The sequence below is a fragment of the Bombina bombina genome, chromosome 11 (assembly GCF_027579735.1).
Source record: "Bombina bombina isolate aBomBom1 chromosome 11, aBomBom1.pri, whole genome shotgun sequence".
Lineage (NCBI taxonomy): Eukaryota > Metazoa > Chordata > Amphibia > Anura > Bombinatoridae > Bombina > Bombina bombina.
The window spans coordinates 60,560,462-60,582,654 of NC_069509.1; the positions used below are offsets into that span (position 1 = coordinate 60,560,462).

Sequence of the window (22,193 nt, forward strand, 5' to 3'; positions counted from 1 at the left end):
TATATACTGTGTATGTGTGTGTATATATATATATATATATATACTGTGTATGTGTGTGTATATATATATATATACTGTGTATGTGTGTGTGTATATATATATATATATATATACTGTGTATGTGTGTGTATATATATATATATATACTGTGTATGTGTGTGTATATATATATATATACTGTGTATGTGTGTGTATATATATATATATATATATATATATACTGTGTATGTGTGTGTATATATATATATATATATATATACTGTGTATGTGTGTGTATATATATATATATATACTGTGTATGTGTGTGTATATATATATATATATACTGTGTATGTGTGTGTATATATATATATATATATAAAACTAAAAGCAAAAATTGTGTACACCTTAAAAAAGGAAATGCAGAAGATATACGAATGCAAAAAATTGCAAAAAAAATATGCAGTGAGAAGAAATGTAAGTTAAAATATGTGAGAGATTTGTCTAAACGTGGATCATAAAAAAGTGAGAGTATAAGGGAATATACTTTAAAAATGGTAATCCTGATTTTGATTGTCCTCAAAAAAGCCTTAAATAGTGATGATCCTCAAATGTGCAGTGAAGGGTCTTCTAAGTAATGTGTATCAATCTCCTATAAAAGATAAAATATATAGTGCAATAACGCTACTATTAACCCGAAAAATAAGTAATGGGCTTACAAGTGTAAGATAAACCTGAGCCGTGGTATCAGCAATGGTCGTCTACGCGTTTCGGTCCTAACCAGGACCTTTCTCAAGACTGATCTTTTATAGGAGATCGATACGGATTACTTAGAAGACCCTTCACTGCACATTTGAGGATCATCACTATTTAAGGCTTTTTTAAGGACAATCAAAATCAGGATTACCATTTTTAAAATATTCCCTTATACTCTCACTTTAATATGATCCACGTTTGGACAAATCTCACGCATATTTTAGCTTGCATTTCTTCTCACTGCATATTTTTTGCATTTTTTTGCATTCGTTTATCTTCTGCATTTCCTTTTTTAAGGTGTACACAATTTTTGCTTTTAATTTTTTAGATATATATATGAGGGAGGGGAGTGTGCATCCCTAGTATGTTCTATCTGAATCATGAAAGAAAAAAATGGGTTTTATGTCCCTTTAAGGACCAAGGCTATTTTTACATTTCTGCAGTGTTTGTGTTTAGCTGTAATTTTCCTCTTACTCATTTACTGTACCCACACATATTATATACCGTTTTTCTCGCCATTAAATGGACTTTCTAAAGATACCATTATTTTCATCATATCTTATAATTTATTATAAAAAATGTATAAAATATGATGAAAAATTGAAAAGAACACCCTTTTTCTAACTTTGACCCCCAAAATCTCTTACGCATCTACAACCTCCAAAAAACAACCATGCTAAATAGTTTCTAAGTTTTGTCCTGAGTTTAGAAATACCCAATGTTTACATCTTCTTTGCTTTTTTTGTAAGTTATAGGGCAATAAGTACAAGTAGCACTTTGCTATTTCCAAACCATTTTTTTTGTTTCAAAATTAGCAAAAGTTACATTGTAACACTGATATGTGTCCGGAATCCCTGAATAACCCTTCACATGTATATGCCAAATGCGATCAAATAAAAAAAATTGCAAAAAAAATGTAATTATTTAGCTTAGCTTGTTAGATCAGTGCAGCACTGCAATTATTTAGCTTAGCTTGTTAGATCAGTGCAGCACTGCAATTATTTAGCTTAGCTTGTTAGATCAGTGCAGCACTGCATGTGTGTAGTTCCCTAAGTGTGCTAGTTGATAAGTGTAGAGAGAGTTATAACAACGGAGTTAATACATGTACATGAACTGTCTGACTCACTGCTGCAAATACAACCGATGTAACAAGCTACCCCAACCTTATGTCTCTGCACCCTAAACCTATAGACTGTGAGCTCTCCGGAGCAGGGCCCTCTTCCTCCTGTGCTAGATTTGTTATGTTTTGTATTTAATCACAAATCTTTGTCATTGTATACCCCTATCACTGTACCCAGCGCTACGGAATTTGGCGGCGCTATACAAATAAATGATAATAATAATATTTACAAACCACTCTGGGATCCCCTTTGTTCAGAAATAGCAAACATATATGACTTTGACATTGCTTTTTGGTAATTAGAAGCCCGCTAAATGCCGCTGCGCACCACACTTATATTATGCCCAGCAGTGAAGGGGTTAATTAGGTAGCTTGTCGGGTTAATTTCTTTCATGTAATTAGCAAGAGTCCATGAGCTAGTGACGTATGGGATATACATTCCTACCAGGAGGGGCAAAGTTTCCCAAACCTCAAAATGCCTATAAATACACCCCTCACCACACCCACAATTCAGTTTTACAAACTTTGCCTCCGATGGAGGTGGTGAAGTAAGTTTGTGCTAGATTCTACGTTGATATGCGCTCCGCAGCAAGTTGGAGCCCGGTTTTCCTCTCAGCGTGCAGTGAATGTCAGAGGGATGTGAGGAGAGTATTGCCTATTTGAATGCAGTGATCTCCTTCTACGGGGTCTATTTCATAGGTTCTCTGTTATCGGTCGTAGAGATTGATCTCTTACCTCCCTTTTCAGATCGACGATATACTCTTATAAATATACCATTACCTCTGCTGATTCTCGTTTCAGTACTGGTTTGGCTTTCTACAAACATGTAGATGAGTGTCCTGGGGTAAGTAAATCTTATTTTCTGTGACACTCTAAGCTATGGTTGGGCACTTTGTTTATAAAGTTCTAAATATATGTATTCAAACATTTATTTGCCTTGACTCAGAATGTTCAACTTTCCTTATTTTTCAGACAGTCAGTTTCATATTTGGGATAATGCATTTGAATTAATCATTTTTTCTTACCTTCAAAAATTTGACTCTTTTTTTCCTGTGGGCTGTTAGGCTCGCGGGGGCTGAAAATGCTTCATTTTATTGCGTCATTCTTGGCGCTGACTTTTTTGGCGCAAAAATTCTTTTCCGTTTCCGGCGTCATACGTGTCGCCGGAAGTTGCGTCATTTTTTTACGTTATTTTGCGCCAAAAATGTCGGCGTTCCGGATGTGGCGTCATTTTTGGCGCCAAAAGCATTTAGGCGCCAAATAATGTGGGCGTCTTATTTGGCGCTAAAAAATAAGGGCGTCGCTTTTGTCTCCACATTATTTAAGTCTTATTTTTTCATTGCTTCTGGTTGCTAGAAGCTTGTTCTTTGGCATTTTTTCCCATTCCTGAAACTGTCATTTAAGGAATTTGATCAATTTTGCTTTATATGTTGTTTTTTCTCTTACATATTGCAAGATGTCTCACGTTGCATCTGAGTCAGAAGATACTACAGGAAAATCGCGGTCTAGTGCTGGAGCTACCAAGCTAAGTGTATCTGCTATAAACTTTTGGTATCTGTTTCTCCAGCTGTTATTTGTATTGCATGTCATGACAAACTTATTAATGCAGATAAAATTTCCTTTAGTACTGTTACATTACCTGTTGCTGTTCCGTCAACATCTAATTTTCAGAGTGTTCCTGATAAACATAAGAGATTTTATTTTTTAAATCCATTAAGAAGGCTATGTCTGTTATTTCTCCTTCTAGTTTACATAAAAGTCTTTTAAAACTTCTCTTTTTTCAGATGAATTTTTAAATGAACATCATCATTCTGATACTGATAATGGTTCTTCTGGTTCAGAGGTTTCTGTCTCAGAGGTTGATGCTGATAAATCTTTGTATTTGTTCAAGATGGAATTTATTCGTTCTTTATTTAAAGAAGTATTAATTGCATTAGAAATAGAGGATTCTGGTCCTCTTGATACTAAATCTAAACGTTTAAATAAGGTTTTTAAATCTCCTGTAGTTATTCCAGAAGTGTTTAATCTCCCTGATGCTATTTCTGAAGTAATTTCCAGGGAATGGAATAATTTGGGTAATTCTTTTACTCCTTCTAAACGTTTAAGCAATTATATCCTGTGCCATCTGACAGATTAGAGTTTTTTTGGGACAAAATCCCTAAGGTTATGGGGCTGTCTCTACTCCTGCTAAATGTGCTACTATTCCTACGGCAGATAGTAATTCATTTAAGGATCCTTTAGATAGGAAAATTGAATCCTTTCTAAGAAAAGCTTACTTATGTTCAGGTAATCTTCTTAGACCTGCTATATTTTTAGCGGATGTTGCTGCAGCTTCAACTTTTTGGTTAGAAGCTTTAGCGCAACAAGTAACAGATCATAATTTTATAGCATTATTATTATTCTATAACATGCTAATAATTTTATTGGTGATACCATTTTTTGATATCATTAGAGTTGATGTCAGGTATATGTCTCTAGCTATTTTAGCTAGAAAAGCTTTATGGATTAAACTTGGAATGCTGATATGTCTTCTAAGTCAACTTTGCTTTCCCTTTCTTTCCAGGGTAATAAATTATTATTTCAACTGTTTCTGGAAGGAAGGGAACTTTTTTACCAAAGGATAAAAAATCTAAGGTAAATTTAGGTCTAATAATCATTTTCGTTCCTTTCCTCACAATAAGGAACAAAAGCCTGATCCTTCATTCTCAGGAGCGGTATCAGTTTGGAAACTATTTCCAGTTTGGAATATATCCAAGCCTTATAGAAAACCTATAGCCAGCTCCTAAGTACCCATGAAGGTGCGGACCTTATTCCAGCTCAGCTGGTATGGGGCAGATTACGTTTTCTTCAAAGAAATTTTGATAAATTCCGTTCTCAATTTCTGGTTTCAGAACATTGTTTCAGAACATTGTTTCAGAAAGGTACAGAATTGGCTTCAGTTAAGGCCTCCTGCTAAGAGATTTTTTTTTTTTCTTTCCCGTGTCCCAGTTAACACAGCAAAGGCTCAGCATTTCTGAAATGTGTTTCAGATCTAGAGTTGGCTGGAGTAATTATGCCAGTTCCAGTTCTGGAACAGGGGCTGGGGTTTTATTTTATCTCTTCATTGTACCAAAGAAGGTCAATTCCTTCAGACCAGTTCCGGATCTATCAATATTGAATCGTTATGTAAGGATACCAACATTCAAGATGGTTACTGTAGGACTGTCCTGCCTTTTGTTTAGCAAGGGCATTATATGTCTACAATAGATTTACAGGATGTGTATCTGCATATTCCGATTCATCCAGATCACTTTTAGTGTCTGAGATTCTCTTTTTAGACAAGCATTACCAGTTTTGTGGCTCTACCGTTTGGCCTAGCCTCAGTTCCAAGAATTTTTTTCAAAGGTTCTCGGTGCCCTTCTTTCTGTAATCAGAGAACAGGGTTTTTGGTATTTCCTTATTGGACGATATCTGGGTACTTGCTCAGTCTTCTCATTTTCGAAGAATCTCATACGAATCGACTTGTGTTGTTTCTTCAAGTTCATGGTTGGAGGATCAATTTACCAATCAGTTCATTGATTCCTCAGACAAGGGTAACCTTTTTAGGTTTCTAGAATAGATTCAGTGTCTATGACTCTGTCCTTGTCAGACAAGAGAAGTTTAACATTGATATCAGCTTGTCAAAACCTTCAGTCACAATCATTCCCTTTGGTAGCCTTATGCATGGAAATTTTAGGTCTTAGGACTGCCGCATCAGATGCGATCTCCTTTGCTCGTTTTCACATGCGACCTCTTCAGCTCTGTATGCTGAACCAATGGTGCAGGGATTACTCAAAGATATCTCAATTAATATCTTTAAACCGATTATACGACACTCTCTGACATGGTGGACAGATCACCATCGTTTAGTTCAGGGGGCTTCTTTGTTCTTCCGACCTGGACTGTAATTTCAACAGATGCAAGTCTTACAGGTTGGAGAGCTGTGTGGGGGTATCTGACGGCACAAGGGGTTTGGGAATCTCAGGAGGTGAGATTTCCGATCAATATTTTGGAACTCCGTGCAATTTCAGAGCTCTTCAGTCTTGGCCTCTTCTGAAGAGAGAGTTGTTCATTTGTTTTCAGATAGACAATGTCACAACTGTGGCATACATCAATCATCAAGGAGGGACTCACAGTCCTCTGGCTATGAAAGAAGTATCTCGAATTTTGGTTTGGGCGGAATCCAGCTCCTGTCTAATCTCTGCGGTTCATATCCCAGGTATGGACAATTGGAAAGCGGATTATCTCAGTCGCCAAACGTTGCACCTGGGCGAATGGTCTTCACCCAGAGGTATTTCCTCAGATTGTTCAAATGTGGGATCTCCCAGAAATAGATCTGATGGCTTCTCATCTAAACAAGAAACTTCCCTGGTATCTGTCCGGATCCAGGGATCCTCGGGCGGAGGCAGTGGATGCATTATCTCTTCCTTACTAGTGTCATCCTGCCTATATCTTTCCGCCTCTAGTTCTTCTTCCAAGGGTATTCTCTATTATTCTAAAGCAATGCTCGTTTGTCCTGCTGGTAGCTCCAGCATGGCCTCACAGGTTTTGATATGCGGATCTTGTCCGGATGGCCTCTTGCCAGCTGTGGACTCTTCCGTTAAGACCAGTCTTTCTGTCTCAAGGTTCTTTTTTCCATCAGGATCTCAAAACCTTAATTTTAAGGTGTGGAGTTTGAACGCTTGATTCTTGGTCAAAGAGGTTTCTCTGACTCTGTGATTGATACTATGTGACAGGCTCGTAAGTATGTATCTAGAGAGATATATTATAGAGTCTGGAAGACTTATATTTCTTCAGGATGGTTTAGATAAAGGTTTGTCCGCAAGTTTCTTGAAAGACAAATCTCTGCTCTTTCTGTTCTTTTTCACAGAAGGATTGCTAATCTTCCTGATATTCATTGTTTTGTACAAGCTTTGGTTCGTATTAAACCTGTCATTAAGTCAATTTCTCCTCCTTGGAGTTTGAATTTGGTTCTGGGGGCTCTTCAAGCTCCTCCTTTTGAACCCATGCATTCTTTGGTCGTTATATTACTTTCTTGGAAAGTTTTGTTTCTTTTGGCCATCTCTTCTGCCAGAAGAGTCTCTGAATTATCTACTCTTTTTTGTGAGTCTCCTTTTCTGATTTTGCATCAGGATAAGGCGGTGCTGCGAACTTCTTTTGAATTTTTTTACCTAAGGTTGTGAATTCTAACAACATTAGTAGAGAAATTGTGGTTCCTTCATTATGTCCTAATCCTATGAATTCTAAGGAGAAATCATTGCATTCTTTGGATGCTGTTAGAGCTTTGTAATATTATGTTGAAGCTATTAAGTCTTTCCGAAAGACTTCTAGTCTATTTGTCATCTTTTCCGGTTCTAGAAAAGACCAGAAAGCTTCTGCCATTTCTTTGGCATCTTGGTTGAAATCTTTATTTCATCATGCCTATGTTGAGTCGGGTAACACTCCGCCTCAAAGGATTACAGCTCATTCTACTAGGTTAGTTTCTACTTCCTGGGCGTTTAAGAATGAAGCTTCGGTTGATCAGATTTGCAAAACTGCAACTTGGTCCTCTTTGCATACTTTTACTAAATTCTTCCATTTTGATGTGTTTTCTTCTTCTGAAGCAGTTTTTGGTAGAAACGTACTTCAGGCAGTGGTTTCAGTTTGAATCTTCTGCTTATGTTTTTTCATTAAAATTTTATTCTGGGTGTGGATTATTTTCAGCAGGAATTGGCTGTCTTTATTTTATCCCTCCCTCTCTAGTGACTCTTGTGTGGAAAGATCCACATCTTGGGTAATCATTATCCCATACGTCACTAGCTCATGGACTCTTGCTAATTACATGAAAGAAAACATAATTTATGTAAGAACTTACCTGATAAATTCATTTCTTTCATATTAGCAAGAGTCCATGAGGCCCGCCCTTTTTTGTGGTGGTTTTGATTTTTTTGTATAAAGCACAATTATTCCAATTCCTTATTTTATATCCTTTCGCACTTTTTTCTTATCACCCCACTTCTTGGCTATTCGTTAAACTGAATTGTGGGTGTGGTGAGGGGTGTATTTATAGGCATTTTAAGGTTTGGGAAACTTTGCCCCTCCTGGTAGGAATGTATATCCCATACGTCACTAGCTCATGGACTCTTGCTAATATGAAAGAAATGAATTTATCAGGTAAGTTCTTACATAAATTATGTTTTTAGCTTTAGTGTAGAGATCAGTCTCCCACCTGACACATCCCACCCCCTTATCCTTCCCTGACCCCTCTAAAACACCTCTCTTCCCTCCCCCACCCCTCAAGGGTCACCCGCATCTTAAATACTGGCAGAAAGTCTGCCAGTATAAAAAAATATATATATATTTTTTATTATATATTTTCTGCAGTGTAGGATCCGCCCTTTCCACCCAACCTAACTAAGCCCCCCTTAAACAGCTCTTTAACCCTCTACCTATTAGTCGCCATGTTAGGTACTGGCAGCTGTCTGCCAGTACCCAATTTGCAGGAAATTAGGCTTATTTTTTATTAAAAAAATAATTATATAACCTATCTTTTCTGTAGTGTAGCTGCCCCCCTCATTCCCCTCCCCCTCCCAGATCCCTTTACCTAAGCACTATCACCCTCCCCCTCCTTCCCACTCACTAACTTATGTAGCGTAGCGGTCCTGCCCCTCACACGCCCCTCCCGCCCCCGCACACCTCCCCCCCACCCCTTGCACGCCTCCTCCAGCGATGGGCTGCCTATCCGCCACCCTCCTATCCTTCCCATGCCACCAACGATCGGCACCATTAATTGCCGATGCAGAGAGGTCCACAGAGTGGCCCTCTCTGCATTGGTTGCTTAACAAAGGGTAAGCAACGTCCTTGGTCGTTAATGACTGTTTTTTGTAGGACATACCTGGCACGTCCTTGGTCATTAAGACGTTAAAAATGTACGCTGTATCTGAATCGTAAAAGAAGAAAATTGGGTTTCGTGTGACCCTTTTAATTCTGTATACATAATTTAAAGATGTTTTAAGCTGATCTGTTCTTTTCATTTTTCCAGGGTCAGTTCAACTTTGTGGATGTAAACATCCAACCATTGGACTGCGAGAGCAATCTGGTGACGCTGCAATGTCGGAAAGGTAATGCGTCATTGACTAAATTAGCATTGTAAATGTGATTGATATATAAATGGTCACCAACTTTTCTTTCTTTCTGTACAGTAGTTTGATAATCCAGAAGAAACAGATTTAATGTATCAGCAAAATACTTTCAATAAATGATCTATTTAAACAAATGGTATCTTTGTTTATGCAGATATGGAAGGTCTCGTCGATATCACTGCAGCCAAAATTGTTTCCGATAAAAACCTTCCTTTCCTTGCACGACAGATGGCTTTACATTCAAACGTACGTATGTTTGTGTTCCTCGATTGTACATCGAAATAACATTTTATGCCAAACATTATAGGGATGTGAAACCCCAAATTTGTCTTTCATGATTTAGACAAAATCGTCAAATTTTTCTTTTTTTTTTCTCTTGGTATCATTTGTTAAAAAGCAGGGTTATAAACTTAGGAGTGTGCACGTGTCTGGAGAACTATATGGCAGCAGTACTTTTACCTGCACGTGCACTCTACCTACTTAGGTATCTCTTTGACAAAGAATACAATGAGAACTAAGAAAATTTGCAGACTTTTTTTAAAATTGTATGCTCTGTCTGAATCACCAAAGAATATTTTTGGGTATCGTCTCCCTTTAACCCCTTAATGACCGGACCATTTTTCAATTTTCTTACCCTTAATGACAATGGCTATTTTTACATTTCTGCAGTGTTTGTGTTTAGCTGTAATTTTCCTCTTACTCGTTTACTGTACCCACACATATTATATACCGTTTTTCTCGCCATTAAATGGACTTTCTAAAGATATCATTATTTTCATCATATCTTATAATTTACTATAAAAAAAATATATAAAATATGAGGAAAAAATTGAAAAAAACACACTTTTTCTAACTATGACCCCCAAAATCTGTTACACATCTACAACCACCAAAAAACACCCATGCTAAATAGTTTCTAAATTTTGTCCTGAGTTTAGAAATACCCAATGTTTACATGTTCTTTGCTTTTTTTGCAAGTTATAGGGCCATAAATACAAGTAGCACTTTGCTATTTCCAAACTACTTTTTTTTTTAAATTAGCGCTAGTTACATTAGAACACTGATATCTGTCAGGAATCTCTGAATATCCATTGACATCTATATATTTCTTTTTAGAAGACAACCCAAAGTATTGATTTATGCCCATTTTGGTATATTTCATGCCACCATTTCACTGCCAAATGCGAGCAAATAAAAAAAAATCGTTCACTTTTTCACAAATTTTGTCACAAACTTTAGGTTTCTCACTGAAATTATTTACAAACAGTTTGTGCAATTATGGCACAAATGGTTGTAAATACTTCTCTGGGATCCTCTTTGTTCAGAAATAGCAGACATATTTGGCTTTGGCATTGCTTTTTGGTAATTAGAAGGCCACTAAATGCCGCTGTGCACCACACATGTATTATGCCCAGCAGTGAAGGGGTTAATTAGGGAGCTTGTAGAGACCTTGAAGGGTTAATTTTAGCTTTAGTGTAGTGGACAACCCAAAGTATTGATCTAGGCCCATTTTGGTATATTTCATGCCACCATTTCACCGCCAAATGCGAGCAAATAAAAAAAAAAGTTAAATTTTTCACAATTTTAGGTTTCTTACTGAAATTATTTACAAACAGCTTGTGCAATTATGGCACAAATGGTTGTAAATGCTTCTCTGGGATCTCCTTTGTTCAGAAATAGCAGACATATATGGCTTTGGGGTTGCTTTTTGGCAAATAGGAGGCCACTAAATGCTGCTGCGCACCACGCTTGTATTATGCCCAGCAGTTAAGGGGTTAATTAGGTAGCTTGTAGAGAGCTTGCAGGGTTAATTTTAGCTTTAGTGTAGAGATCAGCCTCCCACCTGACACATCCCACCCCCTGATTCCTCCCAAACAGCTCTCTTCCCTCCCCCACCCCACAATTGTCCCCGCCATCTTAAGTACTGGCAGAAAGTCTGCCAGTACTAAAATAAAAGGTGTTTTTTATTTTTTTTTAATTATTCATCTGTGATGGACCCCTGCCTTAGCCCCCAACCTCCCTGATCCCCCCCAAACAGCTCTCTAACCCTCCCAACCTACCTATTTGCCACCATCTTGGGTACTGGCAGCTGTCTGCCAGTACCCAGTTTTCCCCAAAAAAGAAAGGTTGTTTTTTTTTTTGTTTTTTTTTCTTAAACAGCGGTTTTCTGTAGTGTAGCTGCCCCCCCACCTAACCCCATCTCCCTACCCTAGCAGATCCTATTATTTAAAAAAAAAAAAAAAAAAACGCTTTCTGCCCCCCTCTCTCTTCTCTAGTCATTGGTGGCAGTGGTTGCTGCGTGCGCGCACACACACACATGCACGCGCCCGCAGGCCCCCCTCCGCACGCTCCCAGCATCCGGCGTGCACAAAACACTTGAAGGAACCAGATGCCGGGGAGCGATGGGCCGCCCACCCGCCTCCCTTGTAAGCTCCCACCCACCAACGGCACCATCGCTACTGGTGCAGAGAGGGCCACAGAGTGGCTCTCTCTGCATCGGATGCTTTTTAAAGGGTATTGCAGGATGCCTCAATATCGAGGCATCACTGCAATACCCTGAGAGCTGCTGGAAGCGATTGCGATCGCTTCCAGCACTCTCTTAGACAACTGACGTACCAGGTACATCCATTGTCACTAACTGTCAGTTTTTGCAGGACGTACCTGGCATTAAGGGGTTAAAAAGCTTATTTAGCTAATTACTGATTGGTTGAAAAATATATATTAGCTACTTTACCATTAATATTACTAACCGTGAGTAAGTAGCAAGAGTTGTCAATCTTCATATAATACTATTATTTGTATGTAATAATATGATATTAACTTAGCACTTTATCTGCAGGAGTTGTATCCTAGCAACATATTTATTACAGACATACGGTACAGCTGAGGTCTTTTTTTTTTTTTTTTTAACACTTGTTTTTTGTTTTAAATCCTCAAATACTATACAAAGATTAAAAAAAAAATTAAGGAGTAGAAAATTCTGCTGCACATTGGGAATGTTTGTCCTTTTTTTTTTTTTAGATGGCCTCGCAAGTTCATCACAGCAGGTCAAACCCCACCGACATTTACCCTTCTAAATGGATAGCCCGACTCCGGCATATTAAGAAGATGAGACCCAAGGTACGTTATATTTGTAGTGTCGCCCTTAGAGCACAAAACATATTGAATAATCTGTTCTGGTTGCGGAGGTGAATAAAGGAACGCACCATTTATTTGACAATTATCTAGAACAGGTCACATGTTGCATAAAGTTATTATGATAATGTGTTTTTTTTTTTGTTTTTTTATTTTATTAATTTATATCTGATGTCAAAATCTCTGTAATTCACTATTTAAAATCCTTTTTACTCACCCTTTCTAAATTGGAGATTCCAAGTACTGAAAAAAATGAATCTAGTCACCAAAGAGTAACTTTCTACAAATGTTGACGCTTTGTGTGATTTTGAATATTCAGTGCACGTATTGGAAGCATATTTCACAATGACAATACGCTTGATGGTGAATAGCGCTGCATGTTTCAATGATAGACATAGGCATTCGGCTATTCATTTAATAAATTAAAGGGACAGTCTAGTCAAAAATAAATTTTTATGAATCAGATAGGACATGTCATTTTAAACAAGAGTGGCTCTTTGTTCTTTTGGTATCCTTTGGTAAAAGCTAAACCTGGGTAGTCTAATATGCTAATTTCGTAGCCCTTGAAGGCCACCTCTTATCTGAATGCATTTTTACATTTTTTTCACAGCTATAGGGCGTTAGTTCATGTGTGCCATGTAGATACATCGTGCACACGTCTGTGGAATTACCTAGGAGTCAGCACTGATTGTCTAAAATGCAAGCCTGTCAAAAGAACTTAAATAAGGGGGTAGTCTGTAGAGGCTTAGATACCGGGTAATCGCAGAGGTTAAAAGTATATTAATATAACTGTGTTAGTTATGCAACTGGGTAATAAAGGGATGGTACTATCTTTGGGGTAGACTGTCCCTTTAATGCAGAAAATGGACACGTGTAGCGATTTTAGGGTCTTTTTAGCGTGTCAGATTTATTTTGTGAAAGTGCAACACACAAAGATCTGTGCAAATCCAGATCTTTGTGTTGCATTGTCACAAAAATAAATTTGGCGCCAAAAAAGACCCGAATGCCACCTCCAAAGGCCTTATTCAGCATTTGTTTATAAAGCACTAATCAGAATGGACGTCAAGTCGATACCAGCGCTGATGTTTCTGCTTGCAGCCCTTAGAGCAAATAATAGTAATCGCCATAAACAGCGCAATATCACATTTAACAAAGAATACCCACGCCAACAAAAAATGTGATCATATAGCGTCGTGCAATCAAAAAGGAAACTCCTTCAAATTAGATTGATTTTTGTTCAGTTTGTTTGTTCCTCAACTTTATAGATTCAGCTGGCAACTTCTAAAAGACAGAAATCAGCAAATAATGTTCAGTGCGACAATATGCTGTTGGTAAGTAGAGGATAGCGCTCACACTTTATAGAGCTAGGACTTAGCGCTAGGTTTTATAGGCACAATGCTTTCCTTATCCTGAAATACAGAGCACCTAGAGAGCAGATCTCCCCACTGTCCCTATTTGAGAGGGACAGTCCCTGATTCTGAGCTCTGTCCCTCTGAGACAGTCATATGTCCCTATTTCCCTTAGCCACACCCACATATTACCCAGACACACCCACCTACCAATCAGACACAACCTTAATCCCACCCACTAACCATCCACAATCGCTCCCAACACAGCTCCTCCCACAAAACGGTGACAAAACACCCATCAACTTCCTGAGTTCCTGATAACCAGACACAAATGTTGGGAGGTATGAGAAAGGACAAGTATATTTTATTAAAACATTTAAAAACAAACGCTGACTATCACAGAGTAAATAAAGGGCAGATATACATTACACTGCAACTTTTTCGCAACCTAAAAGGCGCTGGCACTCTCTATCTCTGCATCTTCAGCATATGATATAGGCAGAATTTGAATGGTACAACAAAGTCTTGCCCACTAAGTGACAAAAACGTCCAAAGTGGCAACCCAACGCATGTTTCCCTAATAAGGCCACCTTTCTCTTAAATTTTAGGGTTAAAGGGACATGAAACCCCAAAATTTTCTTTCATGATTCAGATAGAAGATACAATTTTAAACAACTTTCCAATTTACTTCTCTTACCTAATTTGCTCCGTGGTCTTGGTACTCTTTGTGGAAAAGCATATCTGGGTAGGCCTGCACAAATTTACCTCTTATCATTAGATCACCAGTGTGGTCAGCTAGCTCCCAGTAGTGCATTGCCTCTTCTTCAATAAAGGACGCCAAGCGAATGAAGCAACATTGATAATAGAAGTAATTTGGAAAGTTGCTTAACATTGGATGTTCTATCTGAATCCTGAAATAACAACTTGTTCATGACTTATGTGGATCATGTAATGAATTTGTCCTGCAGCCTTGCACTGGCTTTCGTAACGATCGTTCTGCAGTGTTAAATGTCATGGGTGGATGATCAAACTCACAAATACTTCTCTGATTCCTTCTTCCACAATCACCTTCTTGGGACTCATTCTTGACTTATCTTGCAATTTTAATTGTTCCTGCTAGTTGGTTTACCCTTCTGTCTTACTTTTATGCGCCTTCATCAGTGCTGGTCTACATGACTGCTGTATGTTTTTCTCACTGTAGCCATCACCTTCAGAGAGATAAGCATGCAGATATTACAGAACTAAAGTTCTACTATCACATTATTTTTTCAGCATAAGTCCTCTACTGAGCATAGGCAATAAACTTGATTTCAGATAGAGCAGGTTTCTCCTTGAAACGCCTCAAAGGATAAACTACTCTTGCCTTCCTGTAGACACCACAGACCCCTTGTGGGGGGTGGTGACAGGAATTAATGGACCCTGCACAAAGAAAGTAAAAAAAAAATGTAAATTTTGAGTTTTGAGTTTATCTCCCTGTTTTGCATACAAATCCTAATATTTAAGGGAGATTATGGAAGAGAGCAGGTGATTTGTCCTGTGATTTAATTGGTAGCACTTTAACTTCTAAGCTTCCCCCGGGATGTGCAATGTGTTGCCGGACTCTCTATTAGCAATCTAGTTTTGCAACAAAAAAATAAAGTGCAAAATTAAAATAAGTGGGTCATATCTTTGTGCATTGTATTTTTATGTTTAGCTGGCGGACACCTCATCAGTGCCACATAGGGTAACGTTCAACAACCACTTATATGTTACAGGTAAAGTCAGATATTGGGTAATCCGAGGTGATGCAGCGTATATGTAAAAGCTGACTAGAAAATATCACATAAATATCTCTATGTAAAAAAAGAAGATATATTACCTCAAAATGTGTTCAGTAGCTGCTTGGATGCTTGTTTCAGGACTTATGTGAAGGTGCATGGTGAAAAAATAACCAGCCGGTATCATTGGTGCGGAGTTCATACTTTCACTGTGCCATAATCATGTGACATTTCACCGTAATCTCACATAATTTCTTAGTAAACTTCCTTGCACTGGTGAGGAAAATACAGTGACTGTTCCTGCACATGTAAGATATACACTGCCTTACACTGATGAGGAAAATACAGTGACTGTTCCTGCACATGCCAGATACACACTGCCTTGTACTGATGAGGAAAATACAGTGACTGTTCCTGCACATGCCAGATACACACACACTGCCTTGCACTGATGAGGGAATTACAGTGACTGTTCCTGCACATGCCAGATACACACTGCCTTGCACTAATGAGGAAAATACAGTGACTGTTCCTGCACATGCCAGATACACACTGCCTTGCACTGATGAGGAAAATACAGTGACTGTTCCTGCACATGTCAGATACACACTGCCTTGCACTGATGAGGGAAATACAGTGACTGTTCCTGCACATGCCAGATACACACTGCCTTGCACTGATGAGGAAAATACAGTGACTGTTCCTGCACATGCCAGATACACACTGCCTTGCACTGATGAGGGAAATACAGTGACTGTTCCTGCACATGCCAGATACACACTGCCTTGCACTGGTGAGGAAAATAAAGTGACTGTTCCTGCACATGCCAGATACACACTGCCTTTCACTGATGAGGGAATTACAGTGACTGTTCCTGCACATGCCAGATACACACTGCCTTGCACTGATGAGGGAATTACAGTGACTGTTCCTGCACATGCCAGATACACACTGCCTTGCACTGATGAGGAAAATACAGTGACTGTTCCTGCACATGCCAGATACACACTGCCTTGCACTGATGAGGAAAATACAGTGACTGTTCCTGCACATGTCAGATACACACTGCCTTGCACTGATGAGGAAAATACAGTGACTGTTCCTGCACATGCCAGATACACACTGCCTTGCACTGATGAGGAAAATAAAGTGACTGTTCCTGCACATGCCAGATACACACTGCCTTGCACTGATGAGGGAAATACAGTGACTGTTCCTGCACATGCCAGATACACACTGCCTTGCACTGATGAGGAAAATACAGTGACTGTTCCTGCACATGCCAGATACACACTGCCTTGCACTGATGAGGAAAATACAGTGACTGTTCCTGCACATGCCAGATACACTGCCTTGCACTGGTGAGGAAAATAAAGTGACTGTTCCTGCACATGCCAGATACACACTGCCTTGCACTGGTGAGGAAAATAAAGTGACTGTTCCTGCACATGCCAGATACACACTGCCTTGCACTGATGAGGAAAATAAAGTGACTGTTCCTGCACATGCCAGATACACACTGCCTTGCACTGATGAGGAAAATAAAGTGACTGTTCCTGCACATGCCAGATACACACTGCCTTGCACTGATGAGGAAAATACAGTGACTGTTCCTGCACATGTCAGATACACACTGCCTTGCACTGGTGAGGAAAATAAAGTGACTGTTCCTGCACATGCCAGATACACACTGCCTTGCACTGATGAGGAAAATAAAGTGACTGTTCCTGCACATGCCAGATACACACTGCCTTGCACTGATGAGGAAAATAAAGTGACTGTTCCTGCACATGCCAGATACACACTGCCTTGCACTGATGAGGAAAATACAGTGACTGTTCCTGCACATGTCAGATACACACTGCCTTGCACTGATGAGGGAAATATAGTGACTGTTCCTGCACATGCCAAATACACACAGCCTTGCACTGAGGAGGGAAATACAGTGACTGTTCCTGCACATGCCAGATACACACTGCCTTGCACTGATGAGGAAAATACAGTGACTGTTCCTGCACATGTCAGATACACACTGCCTTGCACTGATGAGGAAAATACAGTGACTGTTCCTGCACATGCCAGATACACACTGCCTTGCACTGATGAGGAAAATACAGTGACTGTTCCTGCACATGTCAGATACACACTGCCTTGCACTGATGAGGAAAATACAGTGACTGTTCCTGCACATGTCAGATACACACTGCCTTGCACTGATGAGGAAAATACAGTGACTGTTCCTGCACATGCCAGATACACACTGCCTTGCACTGATGAGGAAAATACAGTGACTGTTCCTGCACATGCCAGATACACACTGCCTTGCACTGATGAGGAAAATACAGTGACTGTTCCTGCACATGTCAGATACACACTGCCTTGCACTGGTGAGGAAAATAAAGTGACTGTTCCTGCACATGCCAGATACACACTGCCTTGCACTGATGAGGAAAATAAAGTGACTGTTCCTGCACATGCCAGATACACACTGCCTTGCACTGATGAGGAAAATACAGTGACTGTTCCTGCACATGCCAGATACACACTGCCTTGCACTGATGAGGAAAATACAGTGACTGTTCCTGCACATGCCAGATACACACTGCCTTGCACTGATGAGGAAAATAAAGTGACTGTTCCTGCACATGCCAGATACACACTGCCTTGCACTGATGAGGAAAATAAAGTGACTGTTCCTGCACATGCCAGATACACACTGCCTTGCACTGATGAGGAAAATACAGTGACTGTTCCTGCACATGTCAGATACACACTGCCTTGCACTGAGGAGGGAAATATAGTGACTGTTCCTGCACATGCCAGATACACACAGCCTTGCACTGAGGAGGGAAATACAGTGACTGTTCCTGCACATGCCAGATACACACTGCCTTGCACTGGTGAGGAAAATACAGTGACTGTTCCTGCACATGCCAGATACACTGCCTTGCACTGGACAAGCATCCTGATTTGATGTTTATTGTTTTTTTTACGATAGGATGTGGCTACTGAGGAGATCTGAGAGAAAATATCTTCCTTTTTTACATAGAGATGTTCATGAGGTAGTTTCTAGTCCGCTTTTTAGAGCTATGCTGCAGCACTTTAAAGTGTTTCACCTTCGGGTAACGTGCCCCTTTAACTCTTTCTTTTGGTATCCTTTGTTGAATTGTATCTTGTGTCCATGAGAACATAGTAAGGTAACAATGTTTTACATATAGTACTGAAGGCACAATGCACCCTTCTGAGCCTACCTCAGTATGCTCTTGTGGAATTGAACTACGTTTTTACAACAAAGCATACAAAGAGGTACATTTATTAAAAGAAGAATGTTGGATGGGTTCTTTTAAAAATGTGTACTCTCTATGTGAATTGTAAAACTGTAACTTTAAACGCTAAATACATTTTATAAGCATAGTATTGATGATATTTGTTGCCTCCATCTAATTACGGGTGCCGCCATGTTAAAATCTAGCTTTCACTACATTCCTGTGCTTACATGTTTGCACATGTGCAGTAACTCTCCCTTAGATACCTGCAGTGTAACCTAGGTTCCAATATGGCAGCACCCATGATTAGCGGAGGCTGCATTAAATGTATTTAGTGTTTAGAATGTCCATTGTCCCTTTGATCATTGTGCTGTGCATGATGGTAATAAGCTTGGCAAAGTCAATATATGGGTAATCAACAGTTGATTTTTTTTTGTCTCTTTCTTATTTTAGATTCACGAAGAGCTGCTGGAGCAGAGTGCAAACCTCCCATATCAGATGTACAGTAACAAAACTCCTCCGCAGACTCAGCAGTCACCCAACGGCACTTTTGAAACCGGACAGAGAACAAGACTCATATCGGCAGTGGATGACTTTACAGAGTTTGCTTAGTGAGACCTTTTTAACCGACTGGTCTGGCTTCATGGTACGGTGCGGGACCCTCGCAGGGACACAGTTTTTGTGCAGTATTTTGATACAGAGCAGGCAAAGACTACTAAATAATTAAAAGCTCACTCATGAGACTTTAGCCTCTGGACCTGGAACTGTCTAAACCTAGACGACGCTTGGATACTTTTTTAAGAGACACTAGAAGCTAAATTATTTTGAATACTGGAATGGATATCCTAATTTATTATTAACCCTTTTTCAAAGGTGTAAAGTTGCTTTGATTATATTCCTGTATTGTGGACTTATGAAAGTGAAAAAAAATCTACAGCCTAAAATGGATTTTTTTTCCTGCGCAATACGGAATTAAGTTCAGTAATAAAAGTTTTGAGTTTATCTCCCTGTTTTGCATACAAATCCTAATATTTAAGGGAGATTATGGAAGAGAGCAGGTGATTTGTCCTGTGATTTAATTGGTAGCACTTTAACTTCTAAGCTTCCCCCGGGATGTGCAATGTGTTGCCGGACTCTCTATTAGCAATCTAGTTTTGCAACAAAAAAATAAAGTGCAAAATTAAAATAAGTGGGTCATATCTTTGTGCATTGTATTTTTATGTTTAGCTGGCGGACACCTCATCAGTGCCACATAGGGTAAAGTTCAACAACCACTTATATGTTACAGGTAAAGTCAGATATTGGGTAATCCGAGGATTACCCAGGTACAACGGACAATACCCAAGCGGCTGTGGGTAAAGCCCAATGTAAGATCATAAATCCCCTCAGAGTGCATGTGCTTTATTGTGTCAAACATATATATATATACGATGCATTGTAATTTCCCCATCTTCACTATCTTTTTTTTTCCTCCACCTGTGGGGTTCAAGTGGGACAAAACCCCCCTTGTAAACCTCATTCCTTAAGGTTCACTTGGAGTGTATGCCAGAGGATCAGCTGGGCACCTTCCTTAAACCCCCAGGCGGAAGCAAAAAAATAGTGTAGATGGGGGAATTACAGTACATCAGGCTTTACCCACAGCCTTGGGTAATGTCCATTTCCATCTTAATATGGGAAGAGTCCACAGCTGCATTCCTTACTTGTGGGAAATAGGAGGTGCAGAGGGTGTTTTCGTGTAAACTGATATATTTTTCACGTTAGATCCTTATTTTTCACCTTTCTCATAGAGTGCAATAATTTTTGGGTATACCAATTAGTTTTAGTGAATTTTGGTAACAAATTAACGTTATTTAAGCAGTTTTGGAAAAATTGTTCACTTTTTCTTTCTTAAAGGCGCAGTACACGTTTTTCAAAGTTTTATTTAAAACAACAAATAAAGTGTTTAAACGACTTTTGTGGCTATTATTAATCTAACATATCTGACATTGAGGATTCTCATTGTTCTATGTGTTTAGAAGCTATTATGGAACCCCCTCTTACATTGTGTACCTCTTGTACTGAAAGGGCCTTACATTGTAAAGACCATATTTTAGGTCAAGATAGTGTGCCTAAGGATGATTCTCAATCTGAAGAGAATCAGGTTATGCCATTCAATCCATTCTCCCCAAGTGTCACAACCTTTAACGCCCACACAGGCGACGCCAAGTACCTCTAGTGCGTCTAATTCCTTTACTCTGCAGGAGATGGCTGCAGTTATGTCAACTACCCTTACAGAGGTATTATCTAAATTACCAGTGTTGCAGGGTAAACGCAGTAGGTCAGATATTAATGTAAATACTGAATCCTCTGATACTTTATTAGCTATTTCTGATGTACCCTCACAGTGTTCTGAGTTGGTGGTCAGGGAATTGCTGTCTGAGGGAGAAATTTCAGACTGAGGGAATGTGTTACCTCAGACAGATTCGGACGTTATGTCCTTTAAATTTAAGCTTGAACACCTCCGTCTGTTGCTTCGGGAGGTCTTAGCGACTCTGGATGATTGTGATCCTATTATGATACCACCAGAGAAATTGTGTAAGATGGACAAATATTTAGAAGTGCTTACACTTATACTGATGTTTTTCCGGTTCCTAAGAGAATTTCGGAAATTATTAAGAAGGAATGGGATAGACCAGGTATACCATTTTCTCCCCCTCCTACTTTTAAGAAAATGTTTCCCATATCAGACACCATTCGGGACTTGTGGCAAACGGTCCCTAAGGTGGAGGGAGCTATATCTACCCTGGCTAAGCGTACAACTATACCCATTGAGGACAGTTGTGCTTTCAAAGACCCTATGGATAAAAAATTAGAGGGTCTCCTAAAGAAATTGTTTATTAATCAGGGTTTTCTTTTACAACCTACTGCTTGCATTGTTCCAGTAACTACTGCAGCAGCTTTTTGGTTTGAAGCTCTGGAAGAGTCCCTGAAGGTTGAGACTCCGTTAAATGACATTTTGGATAGAATTAAGTTTCTCAAGTTAGCTAATTCTTTTATTACTGATGCCGCTTTTCAAATTGCTAAATTAGCGGCGAAAAATGCAGGATTTGCTATTTTAGCGCGTAGAGCGTTGTGGCTCAAATCTTGGTCTGCTGATGTGTCATCAAAACATAAGCTTTTAGCTATTCCCTTTAAAGGTAAGAACCTTTTCGGGCCAGAATTGAAGGAAATAATTTCTGACATTACAGGAGGTAAAGGCCATGCCCTACCTCAGGATAAGTCTGTTAAGATGAGGGGTAAACAGAATAATTTTCGTTCCTTTCGGAATTTTAAGGGAGGACCTTCTACTTCCTCTTCCTCCACAAAGCAGGAAGGGAATTTTACCCAATCTAAGTCAGTCTGGAGACCCAACAAAAATTGGAATAAAGGTAAACAATCTAAGAAGCCCGCTGCTGCTACTAAGACAGCATGAAGGGGTGACCCCCGATCTGGGACCATATCTAGTAGGGGGCAGACTTTCTCTCTTTGCCCAGGCTTGGGCAAGAGATGTTCAGGACCCCTGGGCACTAGAAATAGTGACCCAAGGTTATCAGTTAGATTTCAATGATTTTCTCCCAAGAGGGAGGTTTCATCTTTCAAGATTATCTGCAGACCAGATAAAAAGAGAGGCGTTCTTACGCTGTGTAAAAGACCTTGTTACCATGGGAGTAATT

General features: G+C 39.4%; 1 protein-coding gene across 4 annotated transcripts in view; it reads left to right on the forward strand.

Annotated features, from left to right (window-relative positions):
- TSC2 (TSC complex subunit 2) overlaps positions 1 to 19,690 on the forward strand; it is a 213,609-nt gene extending 193,919 nt beyond the window's left edge. For all 4 annotated transcript variants that reach the window (XM_053694513.1, XM_053694514.1, XM_053694515.1 and 1 more), the window contains 4 exons: positions 8,895 to 8,973; positions 9,149 to 9,240; positions 12,016 to 12,114; positions 18,955 to 19,690. In XM_053694513.1, coding sequence (XP_053550488.1) covers positions 8,895 to 8,973; positions 9,149 to 9,240; positions 12,016 to 12,114; positions 18,955 to 19,113 — 429 coding nt within the window. In that variant the 3' untranslated portion in view covers positions 19,114 to 19,690. The remainder of the gene's footprint in view (positions 1 to 8,894; positions 8,974 to 9,148; positions 9,241 to 12,015; positions 12,115 to 18,954) is intronic.
- The last annotated feature ends 2,503 nt before the right edge of the window (positions 19,691 to 22,193 follow it).